The 18943-nt window shown below is 38.3% G+C and overlaps 1 protein-coding gene across 2 annotated transcripts in view; it reads left to right on the top strand.

The window, feature by feature from the left end:
- COL4A5 (collagen type IV alpha 5 chain) overlaps nt 1-18943 on the top strand; it is a 259685-nt gene that overhangs the window by 147111 nt on the left and 93631 nt on the right. For both annotated transcript variants that reach the window (XM_002720176.6, XM_089324139.1), the window contains exons 22-30: nt 3177-3269; nt 4596-4666; nt 5310-5501; nt 6277-6445; nt 9463-9555; nt 9648-9752; nt 10725-10822; nt 12682-12832; nt 18725-18838. In XM_002720176.6, coding sequence (XP_002720222.4) covers nt 3177-3269; nt 4596-4666; nt 5310-5501; nt 6277-6445; nt 9463-9555; nt 9648-9752; nt 10725-10822; nt 12682-12832; nt 18725-18838 — 1086 coding nt within the window. The remainder of the gene's footprint in view (nt 1-3176; nt 3270-4595; nt 4667-5309; nt 5502-6276; nt 6446-9462; nt 9556-9647; nt 9753-10724; nt 10823-12681; nt 12833-18724; nt 18839-18943) is intronic.

Raw genomic sequence — 18943 nt, 5'->3', positions numbered from 1 at the left:
GTATGTGTATTGATTCCACATGTCTTCCATCTAAACCAAAGTACCATCCAGGACTGTGGGGAGCAACTCGGACTAGACTAAGTTACTGGAATTAAGACTTATTCTATGCATCTGCTCTCCCACAATATGGCGCTGGGAGAGGAGTAAACAACTTCTACACAGCTGCCTCTCGCCAACTTGACTGATAAGCTGCAGGAGCTGATCCTGCTCCTGATTGGAGGAGAGCAGCGTGCTCGGCGTGTGGGTAGCAGAGTTGGGATTGGTGGAAGAGGACTATAAAGGAGGAGAGAGACAACATGCACCAGGAACATCCGGATAACATCTGAGCAGCCCCCGAGAGAGCCAGCCGGCGGTGTGCCGCTCCCCCGCAGAGTGGGGAAAGTGGCAGGGGGAACCGCCCCTCCACAGAGGTGGAGGGGTTGCCAGCCAACCCGGGAAGAACCAGCAGCAAACCCGGGAAGGGCTGAGCAGACAAAAGAACAGCGCAGGGTCCTGTGTCGTTCCTCCACGAAATGGGGGAGCGACACAGGACCTTGAAGACTCCTGTGCCCCCTAGTCAGCATCCCTAAAAGTAACTATGATTTTATGCTTTCTCATACATTAGTTTGCCTAATCTTGAACCCTGACCTTTTATAAATGAAATCATACTGTATAAACCCTTTTGTACCTGATTTCTTTGGCTAAACATTGTATTTGTGAGATACATCCCCATTTTAGTTTGTAGTAGTAGTTTTTCACTGCCCTTCAGTATTCCATTGTACAGATTTACCTCAATATCCATCCTATTGTTGGAAATTTGTTCTTGGACTGTTATAAAAAAGCTGTCATGCATACTCTTGTACACGTGTTTTGTAGGACATAGCCCTTAATTCTGTTTAGGCTATTCTGGGAATGGAGTTGCAGAGTTATAGGGTAGATGTAGATTTTTTTTCCTAGAAATCACAAAGCCCTTTTACAAAGTTACTTAAGGGGCCGTCGCTATGGTGCAGTGGGTTAAAGCCCTGGCCTGAAGCACCAGTTTCCCATTTGGGTGCCAGTTCAAGACCCAGCTGCTCCTCTTCCAATTGCTAGATATATTTATTACATGTATCTTCCTTCATTCTAACTTGTTTTTTATTTCTATTTTTTAAAGATTTATTTATTTAAAGTTAGAGTTATACAGAAAGAGAGGGAGAGGCAGAAAAACAGAGAGAGAGACAGGTCTTCCATCCGCTGGTTCACTACCCAAGTGACCAAAATGGCCGGAGCTGTGCTGATCCGAAGCCAGGAGCCAGGAGCTTCTGCCAGGTCTCCCACATGGGTGCAGGGGCCCAAGCACTTGGGCCATATTCCACTGCTTTCCAGGCCATAGCAGAGTTGTATCGGAAGTGGAGCAGCCAGGACTCAGCTGGCTCCCACATGGGATGCCAGCACTGCAGGCAGCGGCTTTACTTGCTACACCACAGCGCCAGCCCCTATTTCCATTTTTTGTCAAACAGAAATTGTTAATTAATTGAAATAAAATTTCTTAATGCTCTGTTTTTTGATGGGTACTATTTATTCCCTGTTTTAAAAATCTTTGTTTATCCCAAAGACTTGATCATATTCCTTCATGTTTTCTTCTAGATATTTCCTTTTTTTACGTTTTAGATTTGATCCATCTTTGTGTAATTTTGTGTAACTTTTAAGTAAAGTTGAAGTAGGGATCAAAGTTCATTTTTTCCAATATGCATGTCTGATTGACTCAGTGCTGTAATACAAAAGATCATCAATTCCTCACTGAATTCATTAGCAGTTTTGTAGTAAATTATAGAATCATATATGTATGAGCCTTTGTCTGACCTCTCTGTTCCTTTGTCTCTCCCTGCACCAACAGCAAACTGTCATAATTTCTATGGTCTATAGTAATTCTTGAATAGTCTAAGTTTTTTTATATTTCATATGTGCATCTTAGAATGATATGTCCAACTTTTAATTTTGAAATGCCCTGAAATTCAGTCGTTATTTCTCTCCTTCTCTCTATCTATCCTCACTCATCTAGTCTCATGACTTTTAGTACAATATACTTGCCAGTAAATTCCAAATTTGTGTCTTTTGTTCAGAAACATCTTTCTTCTAGATTTGTATATCAGACTGCTTACTGACATCCTAATCAAGTTGAATTCCTAATTGCTGCCCATTCCCTCCCATAATTGTTCCACTCACATCTTCTTACTTAAAAAACAGGCTACTGTGCCTGCCTTTTAATTGCATGGGTTAAGAACCCGGGAGCATTGTTGGTTCCTTTCTTTTGTGTCCCATTTATGATCCATAAGAACATTCCCTTGACTTTGCTTTCACATATGTGCAGAATCTAACAGGTCTGACTGGTTTGACTATACTCATTGCTGTTACTATGGTATGAGCTACCATCATCTCTTCCTAGAACATTACAGCGGTAGATATTGAAGTGGTTACCTGGTTTCCATACCTTTCTTCATAGTATGTCCTTAATATAAAAGCCAGAGACATCTTTTTTAAAACTTAAGTTATATCAAATTGCTTTTCTAATGAAATTATTCTACTAGTTTTTCATTTCACTCACATTAACAGCCATAGTGTTTATTGCAGCCTATATGATGCTTCGTGATATCTCACTTTTTATACATTGCTAACTCTGACCTATTTCCTCTTTTTCACTCTAGTCCTATAACCTGATCTCTTGCTGATCCTTGTACGTGTCCTATGTCCTTGAAGATTTTTCCACCATGTATCATCTTTAAGGAGATCTTTCCTGACAACCCTACAGAAATTTGCAATCTGTCTCCCATCACTGACATATCAGCTCTCTTTTTCCTATAAACATAACATCTCTTAATATATAAAATAGTATTTCAAATATTATATTAAAATAGCTCATGTATAATTTAATAATGTATTGCCTTCATTGTTTATTATTCCTTTCCACTGGTAGAATATGAGCTCTAAGAAGGTACATTTTTTTGTCTGTTTTGTTTAACAATGTATCACAAACACCTGGAACAGATTTTGGAACAGTATGCACTCTATAAATATTTGTCAAATGAATTGATTCTAAATATAGGCTTCTCTAACTGCTCTGTTAGGTGGGAATGCTATCTTTTTGCACTAACTTAAAAGATAACTAAAGAACTTATGTATAATCCTTCCAGTAACATTTTTCTTATAATTTCAAATAGGTGAAAAAGGAGATACCTGCTTCAACTGTATTGGAACTGGTATTTCAGGGCCTCCAGGTCAACCTGGTTTACCAGGTCTCCCAGGTCCTCCAGGTAAAACATTCTATTTCAGGTCAATCTTTAAAAGTATTTCTCAGCTAGACTTTAGTGAGCTCATGGCTTTAGAATGTTACCATTTTTTCATTTTATAGCTAGTCACTTATATCTATAAGTAATGAAATATGAAATGCCTCTATCTTCTACAGGATAAGATACGCTCTTGTTTCTAATACCTGAAACTACCAATATTTTCTATTGAAGCATTTTGATAATATTCCAGGAAAATTTATCCTCCCTATTTTCCATTTAGGGAGGTAGCTAATAGAGAGTGAAACTTCCTTCTTCTGGAAAACTGGAAGACAGTTCAAAGTGACTATGGCTTGAATGTAGTTTCCAGTGGCAGTTTCTAATCACTGGGGGAGGTATCACTTGTTGTCATTGAGGAACCGCACTTCTGTTCAAGTTTCACAACCAACTGCCAATGACTCTCTATATAAAACTCCTTCCTCCCTATTTCCAATTAAAACAGTATTTGATATCAGACTCAAAACTGCTTTAGTCAGCTGCCTTTGGGGATATCCCAATATTATGTTCTTTTAAAGTCATATGTGATGTTTGAGTCAGGGCTGAGAATAGATACCATATCTGTTACCTTTCTATTTAGTGTGGGGTATTTTTATGAACAGCAATTTATTTGGCCTTGGAAACACGTTCAGCAAGTTTGATCACTGCCTCTAGGTGATAATAATCTAGCCTCATACCTCTAGTCTAGTCTAATGCTTCTCAGTCACATGGAGTGCTTATTAAAATCGAGATTGCTGGGCCTCACCCTCAAAGTTTCTGATTAAGTTGATACAGACTGGGGGGCCCAACAAGTAGCATTTCCATGTAGAACATCTTGATGATGATGTAGCTCATATAGCGGTCCACTTGGAGAACACACTTTTTTAGCTTGGTGCACCATACTTTTCTAATAAGCCAAATTTTAGGAGATGAAAACCAAAAGGGAGTACTGGTGAAGATCTAGGAAAATCATGCAAGTCAGAATAAACATATATAGAGTAAAAACAAAGTCATATCCCCTGTCAGTACTTTTAGGAACCTCTACATATTTGATGACTGTAAGCTCTGAAAAATGCTGATTCAGAGTTGGAAACACCTAAAGATACAATATTAAATTTAACAGAAACTGTTACATTTATTTAAAATAAACGATGATTTACTCATCTTGAAAACATAGAGGAAGGAAATTAAAATGTGACATAAGTAGGATTGAATGGTGTTCTTGTTTTAAAACTTGCCTCCCTGACTTGCTGGTATCAGTATGAACCTTGTCAGGGTTTCAGGGTCAATGCTCACATTGTTTTGTGTGTGTGTTAGGATCTCCTGGTTTCCCAGGACAGAAAGGTGATAAAGGACATGCTGGTGCAACTGGACCCAAAGGATTACCAGTAAGTTTTCAACATATTAGAGAATAAAAAGAAGCAGAAGAAAATTATTTGCGTTTAGATTTTCACTTATGGAGGGTGGGAGATAGACTGATAGATGATACATATCTTTCTCTGTATATATTTTTCTATTCAATTGTGATTTTTATTTGATTCCTTGACTCTTCCTGACTCACATGCCTCACTTGATTCAATGATTTTTTAAAGATTTTATTTATTTATTTATTTGAAAGGTAAAGCTACAGACAGAGGGAAAGACGGAAAGAAAGGTCTTCTATCCACTGGTTCACTCCCCAAATGGCCACAACAGCCAGAATCAGGCCAATCTAAAGCCAAGAGCCAGGAGCTTCTTCTAGGTGTCCTATGTGCGTGCCAGGGCCCAAGCACTTAGGCCATCTTCTACTGCTTACTCAGGCCATAGCAGAGAGCTGGATCAGAAGTGGAACAGGCAGGACATGACCAGTGCGCACGTAGGATGCCAGGCAGAGGCTTAGCCTAATACATCACAGTGCCAGCCCTTGATTCAGTGCTTTGTACACCAACTGTTATTGGGTGGGTTGATGAGGGAAACTGGAGAGAATAAATTATTAGAGAAAAAACAACTTTCTTTTTCTCTTCTCTCCCCCCCCCCCCGCCTTTCCTTTAGGGCATACCAGGAGCTCCAGGTGCTCCAGGCTTTCCTGGATCTAAAGGTGAACCTGGTGACATCCTCACTTTTCCAGGAATGAAGGGTGACAAAGGAGAGTTGGGTTCCCCTGGAGCTCCAGGGCTTCCTGGTTTACCTGGCACCCCCGGACAAGATGGGTTACCAGGTCCTCCTGGCCCCAAAGGAGAGCCTGTGAGTGAATTTGATAGTCTTGGTTGTTGTATCAAATTGTCACTTAGAAATATTTCCTAATTCTGTACAAGGAGTGGATTTGGTGCTGAGATGAACACTCAGCCAATGCTTAAAAAATGTGATTTTCTATAGTTATGGTACGTTGTTCATATGTAGGATTTCCTCACTAGTAGCTTATATCAGTTTTATAAACTTCTTAACCTATTATGTTGAGTATTATTGGCTGTGAATAAGTGAGCAGGAGGTTAAGATGCTTGAGTCAGTGTGAGATTGCCCCTCTCATAGCCCACATATCCTTGTCTGAGTTTATTTAGACCTGAGAACCAGAAAACTATCTTGTTTTATATGTTAAGCTTAGAGATTTATCTTAACATGGTCAAGTTAAATGTGCTACAGAGCCAAAAGATTGAAAATAAATTCAGAGTCTCATTTTGTACATAATCCACAGCACAGGATGTTTAGTTAGGAAGAGATAGTTTATAAATTAGCTAGACGCTGGCCTTCCTGACTTAGACTAGAATACAAGATTTGGGACACCAGAGATTTTTATCTATTTTCATTCTCTACTGTATTACCAGCACTTGACACGTAATAGAAGTTCAAAAATATTTACTGTGAGAATGAGTGACTAAATAGAGTGATTGCACATACCATCTCCTAACATCTTTAAAGAAGGTTTATGACTATATCATTTCCATAGTTGTATTGAGTAATACCAACCCACAGATACCAGTTATATCTATGTGTTTTCTGTACTAACCTTTTCCCTTCACAGGGTGGACTTGCTTTTAAGGGTGAAAGAGGTCCTCCTGGGAACCCAGGTTTGCCAGGTCTACCAGGAAATGTGGGGCCCATGGGCCCTGCTGGTTTCGGCCCTCCAGGCCCAACAGGTGAAAAAGGCATACAAGGTGTGGCAGGAAACCCAGGCCAGCCAGGAATACCAGGTAAGTTTACTGTAGTTGTTTGTTTTGTCTTAAATATGTTGCTTAAAAGGAGAAATACACTATCATTTGGTTACTCTTGACTTTGTTTCATGAGAAATGTGTTTCTCTGGATACTTGGGCTTTTCAGAGCCTCTGAGAAAGGGAATACAATATATGTTTTTAAAGGAGCAATTCTCTACATTTTTTCTGCCTTCATTATTGTTATTTTTGTTCTTTTTTAAAATTTATTTTATTTATTTGAAAGGCAGAGTTACAGCGAAAGGTAGAGACAGAGAGAGAAGTCTTCCATCCGATGGTTCACTCCCCAGATGGCTGCAACAGCCAGAGCTGCCGATCCAAAGCCAGGAGCCAAGAGCTTCTTCCGGGTCTCCCATGTGGATGCAGGGGTCCAAGGACTTGGGCCATCTTCCACTGCTTTCCCAGGCCACAGCAGAGAGCTGGATTGGAAGAGGAGCAGCCAGGACTAGAACAGGCACCCATATGGGAGGCCTGCACTTCAGGCCAGGGCTTTAAACCACTGTGTCACAGTGCTGGCCCCTTATTTTTGTTCTTTTTAAGCACATAATGCATAATACAAGGTTAACAAATAATTATAATGCAAACACACAAGTAACTACCTTGCACATCAATAAACAGAACATTGCCAGCATCCTAGAAACCCCGACCCGCCTTTCCTTGTCTTCTTCTCATCACAGTCCCCTTCATCCTCTCTAAATATAATGATAGTCCTTTTGCATAATTTTCTTCCTTTTTCCTGCTATTATCACCTATATATGCATTCCTAAATAATGTACTTTAATTTTGCTTCATTTTGAACTTCATATTAATGGAATCCTAAAGTACTCTTGATGTCAACTGTGTAACTATAGTGCATTAATTTTCACTGCTGTATAGTAATCCTGTGTGTATGTGTATGTATGTGTGTATATGTGTATCACAAGTAATTATTCTTTTTGTTAACAGACAATTGAGTTACTTACAGCTTTAGGCCTGTTATGAATAATGCTTCTATGTACATATGCTCATATATGTACTCTGGTGTTCACATGTTTACACTTTTCTATGGCAGGGATTGGCAAGCTTCGATACATGAACCAAATATGGTACACTACTTGTATTTTTTTTCTGTTAAAGTAAAATTATTTATCAGAACTTGATTTTCAGTATGATCTCAGTTGTGCTTTAGAATCTATTCTGTTTTTACAGTGTTTATTCTTTATTTTAAAAAAAATATTAATATAAAGAGAACAGATTTCATAGGTACAATTTCTAAGCTGTAGTTTAGGGTCATCATACTTGCCCACCACCTGTTGTTATAAATAAAAATTTTATTTGGGAGTGAGAGATTGGCCAGACAGTTAAGATGCTGGTTAAGGAACCCATGTCTCATATTGGAGTACTTGGGTTCAATACCTGGCTCCACTCCTGAATCCAGCCTCCTGCTAATGTTGTCCCTGGGAAGCAGTGGTTATAACTCAAGTAATTGGGTTCCTACTGCCAACGAGAGAGACTTGAATTGGGTTCCTGGCTCCCAGCTTCAGCCTCAGCCATGACTGGAGCTGTTGCAGGCACTTGGGGAGATAGCCATCTGATGACGGATTCTCCCTCTCTCTGGCTGAGTCTCTCTGACTCTCAAATAATAAATTTTGAAGTTTTATTTGCGTACATCCATGCGCATTCACCATTGTCTCTGGTTACTTTTGCGTTATAGTAACAGAGTTGCGATCACCACAGAGACCATAAGGTTTACAAAGCCTAAAGTGTTTACTCTCTGGCTCTTTGTTGAAAAAGTTTTCCAATCTCTAGACTAGGGTATGAATTTAGCATTAGTGTTTTTGAGCAATAGGGTAAGTGCTTTATATGGTCTGTGTAGTAGTTCTTTGTTAGTTATATACTTGGATTTTGCAAGAAGTCTTTACCTACCATTTCTCATCATTTTCACCCTCTGCATGATGCCTTTAATGAAAAGAAGGCAGTTTTAATGTAGTCAGATACATCAATATTTTCTCTCATACTTAGTGTTTTTGTGTCATGTTTCAGAAATCCTTCTTTGTCCTGAACTCATTTCAAGCTTCTGTTTCAATTAGTGAGATGTAGTTGTACTTTAAACATATAAAACCTTACAGTTCCAACAGCCAAAAAGAAGTATTTCCTATGTTTACTAGAGTTTGATTTTTTTAGGTGCTTTTGGTATACATTTTTAAAAGCATTTTTATAGATAACATCTCACATTAGGGCACTCTAAAGAAACAAAAGAAATAAGATACATAGATAATAAGTATAGGTAGTTGGGTAGGTAGATAGGTAGATTCTGATAGATATATAGATAAATAGGTGGGGATTTATTTGCGGAATTGACTCATACAATTGTGGAGGTTAGGAAGACCCACTATAGGCCATCTACAAGCTGGAGAACCAGAGGAGTCTTTTCATGGCTCAGTCCAAGTCCAAAGGCCTGAGAACCTGAGGGGCTGTTGTTACAAGTCCCAGAGTCTAAAGGCTCCTGGAGATCTGACATCCAAGAGCAAGAGAAGATAGGTGCTCCAGCTCTACGTGGAAAAGAGTGAATTCACCTTTCTGCTGCCTTTTTCTTCTATCTACACTCTCAGCTGATTGGATGGTACCTGCCCACTTTGGGTGAGGGTGGATCTTCCTTCCTCAGTCCACTGATTCAAATGCCATTCTCTTCCAGAAACACCCTCACAGACAAAAATCCAGATTGAACACTTTACCAGATATCTGGGGCATTCCTTAATCCAGTCAAGTTGACACATAAGATTAACCATCATACATCTCCAATAATAGAAACTCTTAAAGCTGTCATCTACTTTTTCTCTTCGAAATTTTATCCTTTTGTTTAATATTTTCCTTGAATATATAATGTGGGATTATTGTAGATTTTATTGGTTTTCATGTTTAAAAGATTGCTAATTATTTCCTTTTTTTAGTTTTAATTAAAAGAAATCTTTAGTCCAGCAAACACTTCTCATTCACTATGGATTCAATCTTATTCTCAGGTCCTAAAGGCGAGCCAGGTCAAACCATAACCCAGCCAGGGAAGCCTGGCCTGCCTGGTGTCCCAGGCAGGGATGGGGAAGTAGGTCTTCCAGGTATGTAAGCAATTTATTTCAAAACATCTTCAATACTTATTGGCTTCTTTCTTTGTATACTTCCCTTTCAAAATCCTACTATTTCTCCTTAGGTGACCCTGGACTCCCAGGCCAACCAGGCTTACCAGGAATACCTGGTAGCAAAGGAGAACCAGGTATTCCTGGAATTGGGCTTCCTGGACCACCTGGTCCCAAAGGTATGTTGGACTGGATAACATGAAATATAGGCTGATATTATTCTTTGATGCATTCGTTCCACAAATAAAATTCATTAATTTTACCTTTTTCCTGTGTGCAGTGAATAATAAAAATGAAAAGTCACAGTATGTATATACTGTAATTTCATTGTATCTTAAACAGTCCAGATAAGAAAATATTATAAATCATACATAACCAAAAATAATATATAAGCTAAGAAAAAAATCGCAAAAATTACTGTCTTTTATGTTCACCATTGTATTTTATTGCTAAAAACAGGGCACGTATTAAGAACTCAACAGGAATTTATTAAATTAATGGATTATAATAAAAAGAAAACAGATTTATTTTTCACATGTATCCAAGCAATGTTTTGTCTTAAAAAGTATTCTCTTAATTTATTGCAATTTTGTAAGGCTGTTGCTTTAGTTCTGTTTTATTCCTCCCAGAATGTATTCACATGAATGGCAAGAGTGTACATTCAGCTGAAGACCATTCCTAAACATGTCCATACTCATTTATTTCAAATGCTTTCATAAGTGTCAGATTTAATTGTGTGTGCATATGTTATAATATCTGCAATTGTTTTAAACTCATTTCTAGAATTACATGGCAGGCTCTTTACTGTGGTATAGATATAATCAGTAGAAAAGCTCTGTGTTTTGTGTGTGGGATTCATTCCTTAGGTTTAGTTCAATCTTAATATGTAGTAGTTCTTGGTTTTCTTCAGAAGAACATATATTCTACACTAATTAACCCTGAAAATAATAGGGTCATAGATGATTGAGAGGCATTATGAGGTATCTGTTAGGCTTGATCTTAAGTAGTCATATAGAGTGTCACTGTCCTTTTAATATCTACTATAGTCGCTAAGCCTCATTTGATAAGGTTAAAATATGGGATTGCAAATTTGAATATCTTTCGTAAAGTGTCTTCTCTTTGGGGATGAAAAATCACTTATCATTTTACAGGTTTTCCTGGAATTCCAGGACCTCCTGGAGCACCTGGGACACCTGGAAGAGCTGGTCTGGAAGGCCCTCCTGGACCACCAGGCTTTCCAGGACCAAAGGTCTGGGATATTTTAATTCAGTCCTTCTCATTTTCCTATCTCCTCTACCTTCCTATCTCTCTGATTTAGACATTGTCCCAAGCCTTTACTTTATAAGTAAAACTTGGCTTGTTATATTTTCACTTAAAAATGTTTAACCTCAAGCCATCTTTAATAGTCCAAGAAGTCATATTTGGAGCAAAACAAGTTTATGAATCACTTTGGAATGGCCAATAAGTTGAGTGAATACAGTGATCAGCTCCTTCTGTGCCTCTCTATAGCCCCATCATCCCATTTCAGCTCTGGCCATGGCTATGTGATGATTTATTGAAATGGTGTTTAATATCATGTGAAGTCTCTCCTATACTGTCTCGGGACCATCATGTATACATAATGCAAATTACTACTATTGACTTAGTGATAAATAAAACTGTATTGGAGTGATTTTCCATCCCTTTTATTATATCTTATCTAATCTCAAACTTTCCTCAGTCAACCTTTAGCAAACTGCAATTGTAGATAATTATCCTAACTGTTCTTGTATTTTCTCTGTGCTTAATTAAAATTCTTGTGTTTCATCATTATTACTTTTGTTTCCGTAAGAACAGTTGACAATGACCCTAGCTCTCATAAGAAGACCATTTCTCTATTGATTGATTGTGATTATTATCATTTTATTGTGTGTTTTTTTTAAGATGTATTTATTTCAAAGGGAGAGTATCAGAGAGAGAGGGAGAGAGAGAGGTCTTCCATCTGCTGGTTCACTCTCTAAATGGCCACAACAGCTGGAACTGGGCCAGGCTGAAGCCAAGAGCCTGAAACTCCATACAGATCTTCCACATGGGTGGCAGGGGCCCAGGTTCTTGAGGGAATCATCCACTGCTTTCCAAGTCACATTAGCAGGGAGCTGGATCTGAAGCAGAGCATCTGGGGTTCCAATATGGGATTTCAGTGTCATGAGCAGTGACTTAACCTGCTGGGCCACAACACTGGTCCCTATGAATATTTTCACATGAAAGCAAAAGTAAAAAGAATAATATAAAAAGCTTTCATATGTCCATCATACATTTTCAAAGTTATTAAGATTTTATGACATGCGCTCCCTCTGTTCCTTTTTTCTGTCCTTAAGTACTTTAACCCAAATCTCCAAATCAGGCCATTTCACCTATAAATGCTTCAGCATTCATCTCTAAGTAAATGGAAATTTTATACCAAAATCACAATGCTATTATCATACTCAGTCTAATAAGTATTTGGGGACAAGCATTTGATGCAGTGGTGAAGACACCGTGTATGACACTCCGCATTCCATATCAGAGTTCCTGGGTTCATATTTGGACTGTGCTTCCTCTCAATTCCAGCTTCCTCCTTATGCACACCCTGGGAGGCAGCAAGTGATGGCTCAAGTGCTTGGGTCCCTGTCCCCTGTGTGGGAGACCTGGATTAAGTTTCAGGCAATCCTAGCTTCAGCTTTTGTGGGTATTTGAGGGATGAACTAACATATGAAAACTATCCTCACCCCCTTCCTTCCCTCCCTCCCTTTCAAATAAAATGAAACAAATGAACATAAAAAATAATTATTTTTTCTATAATCACATTTTTTGCTTGGGTAGACTATTGACTATTCTTCAGTCTCACACTCTCTCATCTTTTTCTTATCCTGAAAACAATCCAATTCATTTAGTTTTACTAAAACCTATTTTCCATCCTTCCAGATATTTTCTCTCCAAAAGTCCAGCTGATTTTCACTTAATTATTCCGGCCTACCCCCATGTAAAAGAGTATTACCTTGTATTTCGTCTTAAAATTCTCTATCTTAAACTATAAGCACCAGGAAATTCATGTGAGTTTTTGTATTTTTTGTCTTGTGTGTCCTCAAGGGAGAGCCAGGGTTTGCATTACCTGGACCACCCGGGCCACCAGGACTCCCAGGTTTCAAAGGAACACTTGGTCCAAAAGGTGATCGTGGTTTTCCAGGACCCCCAGGTCCTCCAGGACGCACTGGCTTGGATGGGCTACCTGGACCAAAAGGTATGGAGATTGTTGTTACTTCTTGATTTGCTTTCAACTTTAATAGAAAGTGATATCTGTGGGAATCATTCATAAGTGACAATCAACTGGAAAACTCATCTTGCCCCTCTGTCACTGCTACACTTTTTTTTTAATCCTTGTTAATTGTTGTCTTTCATTTCACTAAATAAATAATACAAATATTTATGCATAGAACTAACACTGAGAAGTCTTCCTTCTACCCTGTCTCCATCCATTCTGTTCCTCTCTACCCCAATATGTATTTACATTTTAGTTTATTATCTTTCCAGCGTCCCTCCATAAAAATACTAGAAATACAGAAAATATTTTTATTTTATCCATTTCTTAAAAGGTAGTGTATTATCTTTTGATTTGTTGCCTTTTGCTTATTTTGCTTAATTTTATATCCTAGAGATCACTCAATGCCAGTGCATAGAAATCCTGATTTTTTTTTAATTTTTAAGTTATTTATTTTTATCTGTTTGAAAGTTAGAGAGACTGAGAGAGAAACAAAGACAGATGGACAGAGAGAGACTGCCCATCCACTGATTCACTCCCCAAATGCCCACAACAGCCAAGGCTAAACCGGGTCCAAGCCAAGAGCAAGGAGCTGCATCTGAATCTCTCACATGGTTGGCAGGACCCAAGTATTCGGGTCATTGTCTATTGCTTCCCAGAGTTGCACATTAGCAGGAAGCTGTATCAGAAGCTGAAGCAGGACTCAGTTCCAGGCACCCTGATATGGGATGTAGGTATCCAAGGTGGTGGCTTAACCTGCTGCACTATGATACCCACCCTGAGATCTTAATTTAACAACAAAAGAAAAAACCTGCCTGGTATTGAATTGCATGGCTACACTATAGTTCATTCTGTGAGTTGGTAGTTGCTAAAATGGATTTTTGCCAAATTTTTCTTATTACAAATAGTGGCACAGTGAATAGTATTTCACATATATTACTTCCTGTGTGCAAGTATAACAGTAGAGTAACGAAAATAGATTTTCTGAATGCATCTCTAGATATTGTCAGATTCTTCTGCATTTGTACCATTTTACATTCTCTCCAGCAATGTAAGAGTGTGCTTGTTTCCTCTAAAGCCTTGCTAAATGAGTATACTGACAAACTGGTATTTTTTCTGGCCTTATGAAAGTAAGTTTCTAAGTATAGATTAAAAATATATTTCACTTGACAATTTTTATACACATAGAAAAAAGAATTGTACACTGAAAAGCCATATCTCTATCACCTGGGTTCTGCAATTAACATTTTATCTCCCTGTCATTTTATTTTAAAAAATTTCAGATATACAGCAAAGTAGAAAAAATATCGTAGTACCTATAATATACCCATAATTGATATTCTGTCAGTATTTTACTGTACACACTTTGTCACATATGTGTCCATATGTACATCCCTCTCTCCACCCAGTGATGTATTTTCAATGCATTTCAAAATAGATTGCTTAACAGTGTATTTTCCCTTAAATATTTCAGCATGTATACCATAACTAAAATTCCATAGCTGTGTATTTTTTCTTTTGATATCAAATTCATATTAAATGACATGTACAAATCTCAAGGGTACATTTGCTGGATTTTGACAAATGCATACACCTGCATAACCCAAAGCCCTGTCATGATATCATTCCAGAAACTTCTCTCATGTCCCTTCCTAGTGAGTTTCTACACCACCATCCACAGTGGCAACTTTGTCATGATTGTGTCCTCAGAAATTATTCTACCTCTGGCCGGCGCTGTGGCTCACTTGGCTAATCCTCTGCCTGCGGCACTGGTACCTCAGGTTCTAGTCCCGGTTGGGGCGCCGGATTCTGTTCCGGTTGCCCCTCTTCCAGGCCAGCTCTCTGCTGTGGCCCGGGAGTGCAGTGGAGGATGGCCCAAGTGCTTGGGCCCTGCACCCGCATGGGAGACCAGGAGAAGCACCTGGCTCCTTGCTTCGGATTGGCGCAGCACAGCAGCCATAGTGGCCATTTGGGGGGTGAACCAACGGAAGGAAGACCTTTTTCTCTGTCTCTCTCTCTCACTGTCCACTCTGCCTGTCAAAAAAAAAAAAAAAAAGAAAAATTATTTTACCTCTTCTACAGCTCCTAATAAATGGAATTATATAATATAAAGCTTTTGATATCTCTCCATTTTGTTGTGTTCATTAATGATTCTTCTCTTTCAATGAAATTATTGAGTGTGTCATTGTATAAATATACCATGGGCATTTAAGCTGTGTCAAATTTTCACAATTGCCAGTGAGACTGTTTTTGAGAATATTTTTACAAATCGTTTTATGAATATGTGCTTTCATTTTTGCTTGGGCAAGTAACTAAGTGTAGAATTATTGAGTCATAAGTTAAGGTGTATGCTTACTTGTAGAAGAATCTACTAGACCTTTTCCCAAAATGGTTGTACCATTTTAAATTTACACCAATATGATATGAAAGTCTCAGGTTTTTTTTTTTGTAACTCTCCAATTTTGGACTTTTGGTAAGTGTATGGTATTAACATATTGTGGTTTCAGTTTATATATTTCCCTGATGATGAGTGACATTAAGCTCCTTTCTACGTACTTAAGGACTATATACACACTCATTTGTCCATTTGAAGAGATGGGCTGTTTCTTCTTTTATTGTTAAATTGGAAGTGTTCTTTACATATACAGCGTAACTTTTCCTTTCTCAGACATACAAAGGTAATTCAAAAAGTTGTGGAAAACAAAATTAAAAGCTAAGTTTATTTTGCTGTAAAACCATTTGAAATCCGGGCACATTTTTTCATAGTATGCATTTTCCATGAATTTTTTGCAGAGCTCTCTTATGCAGGATTATAAACATTTTTATATTGATATAAAATTCAGTTTCATTTTCCGTGAACCTTTTGAGGTACTCTTTACATGTTGATGAGTATTTTTTCTCTGTATCACTTGTCTGTTCATTTTCATATTTTAATGAACAGAAGTTTTAATTTTATTGTAGTTTCATTCATCATATTTCTTCTTATGTGATAATTGTGTTTTCTATAAGAAAATTTGCCTGCCCCCAAAGTTGCCAAAATATTCTGTTTTATTTTATAAGCTTTATGGTTTTAGTTTCTGTGCTGAAAATTTTCATCTCAAATCATTTTTGTTCAGCACCATTTGTTTATCCCCTTCCCCACTGGATTACTTTGTCATCTGTGTCTAATCAAATGATTGTGTATGTGTGGATCTAATTCTGTCCTATGGATTCTGTGTTTATCTATTTTACTACCTTCTAACTACATCCCCACTGTTTATGTTATTGTAGCTTTACATTAATGCTTGAAGTTAGATCATTTAAGCCCTTCAATTTTCTTTTCTTAAAAAAATGGCCATGGTAGGTCCTTTGCCTTTAATCTTGGGTTGACTTAAATGTGTGTGTCTCTTAATATGAGTGAAATTGATATCTTTTCATTTGTTTAAGGGCCATAAATATATTTTTCTTCTATAAACTGATAATATGCATTGCTCATTTCTCTGTTAGTTTCTTCTACCCACTTGAATTTGAATTCCTAATTTTATACAGGATTAGAATTAGCATAGCTGGTTTTGCAATTCTTTGTCCTTTCAAGTGTGCAAGAAACTGGACTCCTGATCAGTATTTAGGCCCCCTGAGAATAATCTAGAAATGCATGTGTTTTTTTTTGTTTTGTTTTTTGTTTTTTTTTTTTGTTTTGTTTTGTTTTGTTTTTTGGACAGGCAGAATTAGACAGAGAGAGAGACAGAGAGAAAGGTCTTCCTTTTCCATTGATTCACCCCCCAAATGGTTGCTACGGCCAGCGCGCTGTGCCGATCTGAAGCCAGGAGCCAGGTGCTTCCTCCTGGTCTCCCATGTGAGCTGCAGCGCTGGCCAACATGTATGTTTTCTTGAAATGTGTTGGAGTTATTCCTATTAAGGCATAAAGAAACCCAGCCAAATATTAAACAGTAAAAGCCCCTCGTCAATCCAACATAAACTCTTCTTAGATAAGCTCTTTGTTTCCAAACATGTTATTTAATTATATACACCTGGTCCCAAATCAAGAGATTCCACCACCTCATGGGGCTTGGGGTTCACATTTGATCATTTAATGTCAAATAATTTGCATAGGGCACTTAATGTAGGGTTAAGTTTATGAGTATAAAGTAACTGAGGGTACATATTGTAAAATGTAAGAGAGGGAATAGGAGAGGAAGGAGAGGAAGGAGGAGGAAGGGTGGGAGCGGGGATGAGAGGGAGGATATGGTGGGAAGTATCACCATGTTCCAAAATCTGTATATGTGAAATTTGTTTACCTTAAATAAAATTTAAAAAAAATGAACAATCCATTAATTAAAAAATTTTAAATTGGACTTCATTAAAATTAATATGCTTTCATATTATATATCTTAACAGTACTTTTAACCAGAGTATACTCAAATTTCCACAAAAAACTTGGAAGATCTCACTCTGTCATGTTCTCTGTTTCTCTCTCTCTGCCTTTCAAGTAAAATGAAAACAGATTTTAAAAATTGTTTAAAATAACCTCTATTTATAGAGATATAAAAGTAATCTAAGGATTTGAGTAGATACTTCACTAGGAGGGATCTAAATGGATGATAAGCATGTAAAGATGCTTAATATTATGAAATGTGGGTTAAAATGTCAGTTATATACTACTATATAGCTATAAGAATTGAATTTTTTTTTTTTTTGACAGGCAGAGTGGACGGTGAGAGAGAGAGACAGAGAGAAAGGTCTTCCTTTGCCGTTGGTTCACTCTCCAATGGCTGCCGCGGCCAGCGCGCTACGGCCGGCGCACCGCGCTGATCTGATGGCAGGAGCCAGGAGCCAGGTGCTTTTCCTGGTCTCCCATGGGGTGCAGGGCCCAAGCACCTGGGCCATCCTCCGCTGCACTCCCTGGCCACAGCAGAGAGCTGGCCTGGAAGAGGGGCAACCGGGACAGAATCCGGCGCCCCAACCGGGACTAGAACCCGGTGTGCCGGTGCCGCTAGGCGGAGGATTAGCCTAGTGAGCCGCGGCACCTGCAAGAATTGAATTTTAAACAAAGAAGGAAAATTGACAGAGATGAAGAAAGGAGCAATGAAATTTCTAATGTCAAAGATAGGGTTTATCAATGATAGAAAAGGCATGTCTATAAGCCATAGCTCTGAGTCAGTAATAAGAAGTTGAATGTTATCAACCTTAAAGAGCAAGTAATTTTAAGTGTATTTTGAACTAATAGATAGGTATTTGCCCAAGATGAATTATATGTAGAACAAATGTGTGGTTTGTGATCGTTTGTATTCTTTTGTGAGTTGATTTAAGGACTAAAGTTGAGTGTCAGCATATGTTAAATTATAAGAATAGAACTACTGATGAATTCCTTGGCTTCTGCTCTGAGTGTTTATATGTTGTAGTTTTCATGCGAAATTAATGCTAGTTTTTCAAGATTGCTACTTAATATGATGGGCATTTTCTTTTTTAAAAAAAATTATTTATTTATTTATTTGAAAGTCAGAGTTACACAGAGAGAGAAGGAGAGGCAGAGACAGAGAGAGTGGTCTTCCATCCATTGGTTCACTCCCTAGTTGGCCACAATGGCCAGAGCTGCACCGATCCAAAGCCAGGAGCTAGGAGACTCCTCCAGGTTTCCCACATGGGTTCAGGGGCCCAAGCACTTGGGCCATCTTCCACTGCTTTCCCAGGTCATAGCAGAGAGCTAGATTGGAAGAGGAGCAGCCGGGACTTGAACCGGTGCCCATATGAGATGCCAGCACCACAGGCGGCAGCTTTTCCCACTACGCCCCAGCACCAGCCCCGATGTACATTTTCACATGAGAATTGTGGTATTTAAGAACTAGTAACACAGCTGTTGTATTTAATGTCTAAACTATATTTATTTCTTAAAAGGTGATGTTGGACCAAATGGACAACCTGGGCCAGTGGGACCTCCTGGGCTGCCAGGAACAGGTGTTCAGGGACCACCAGGACCACCAGGAATTCCTGGACCAGTAGGTCAACCTGGTAAGATTAGATTAAATATGCATTCTGTACACACTTATATAGGTTGGTTAGTTAATTAATAAAGTGTAACCTGTAATGGTAATCCAGAAAATAGACTTTAAGAGA

Source organism: Oryctolagus cuniculus, chromosome X (genome assembly GCF_051225735.1).
Source record: "Oryctolagus cuniculus isolate XC-2025 breed Fujian yellow rabbit chromosome X, ASM5122573v1, whole genome shotgun sequence".
Taxonomy (NCBI): domain Eukaryota; kingdom Metazoa; phylum Chordata; class Mammalia; order Lagomorpha; family Leporidae; genus Oryctolagus; species Oryctolagus cuniculus.
This window is presented reverse-complemented; position numbering and strand designations above follow the sequence as displayed.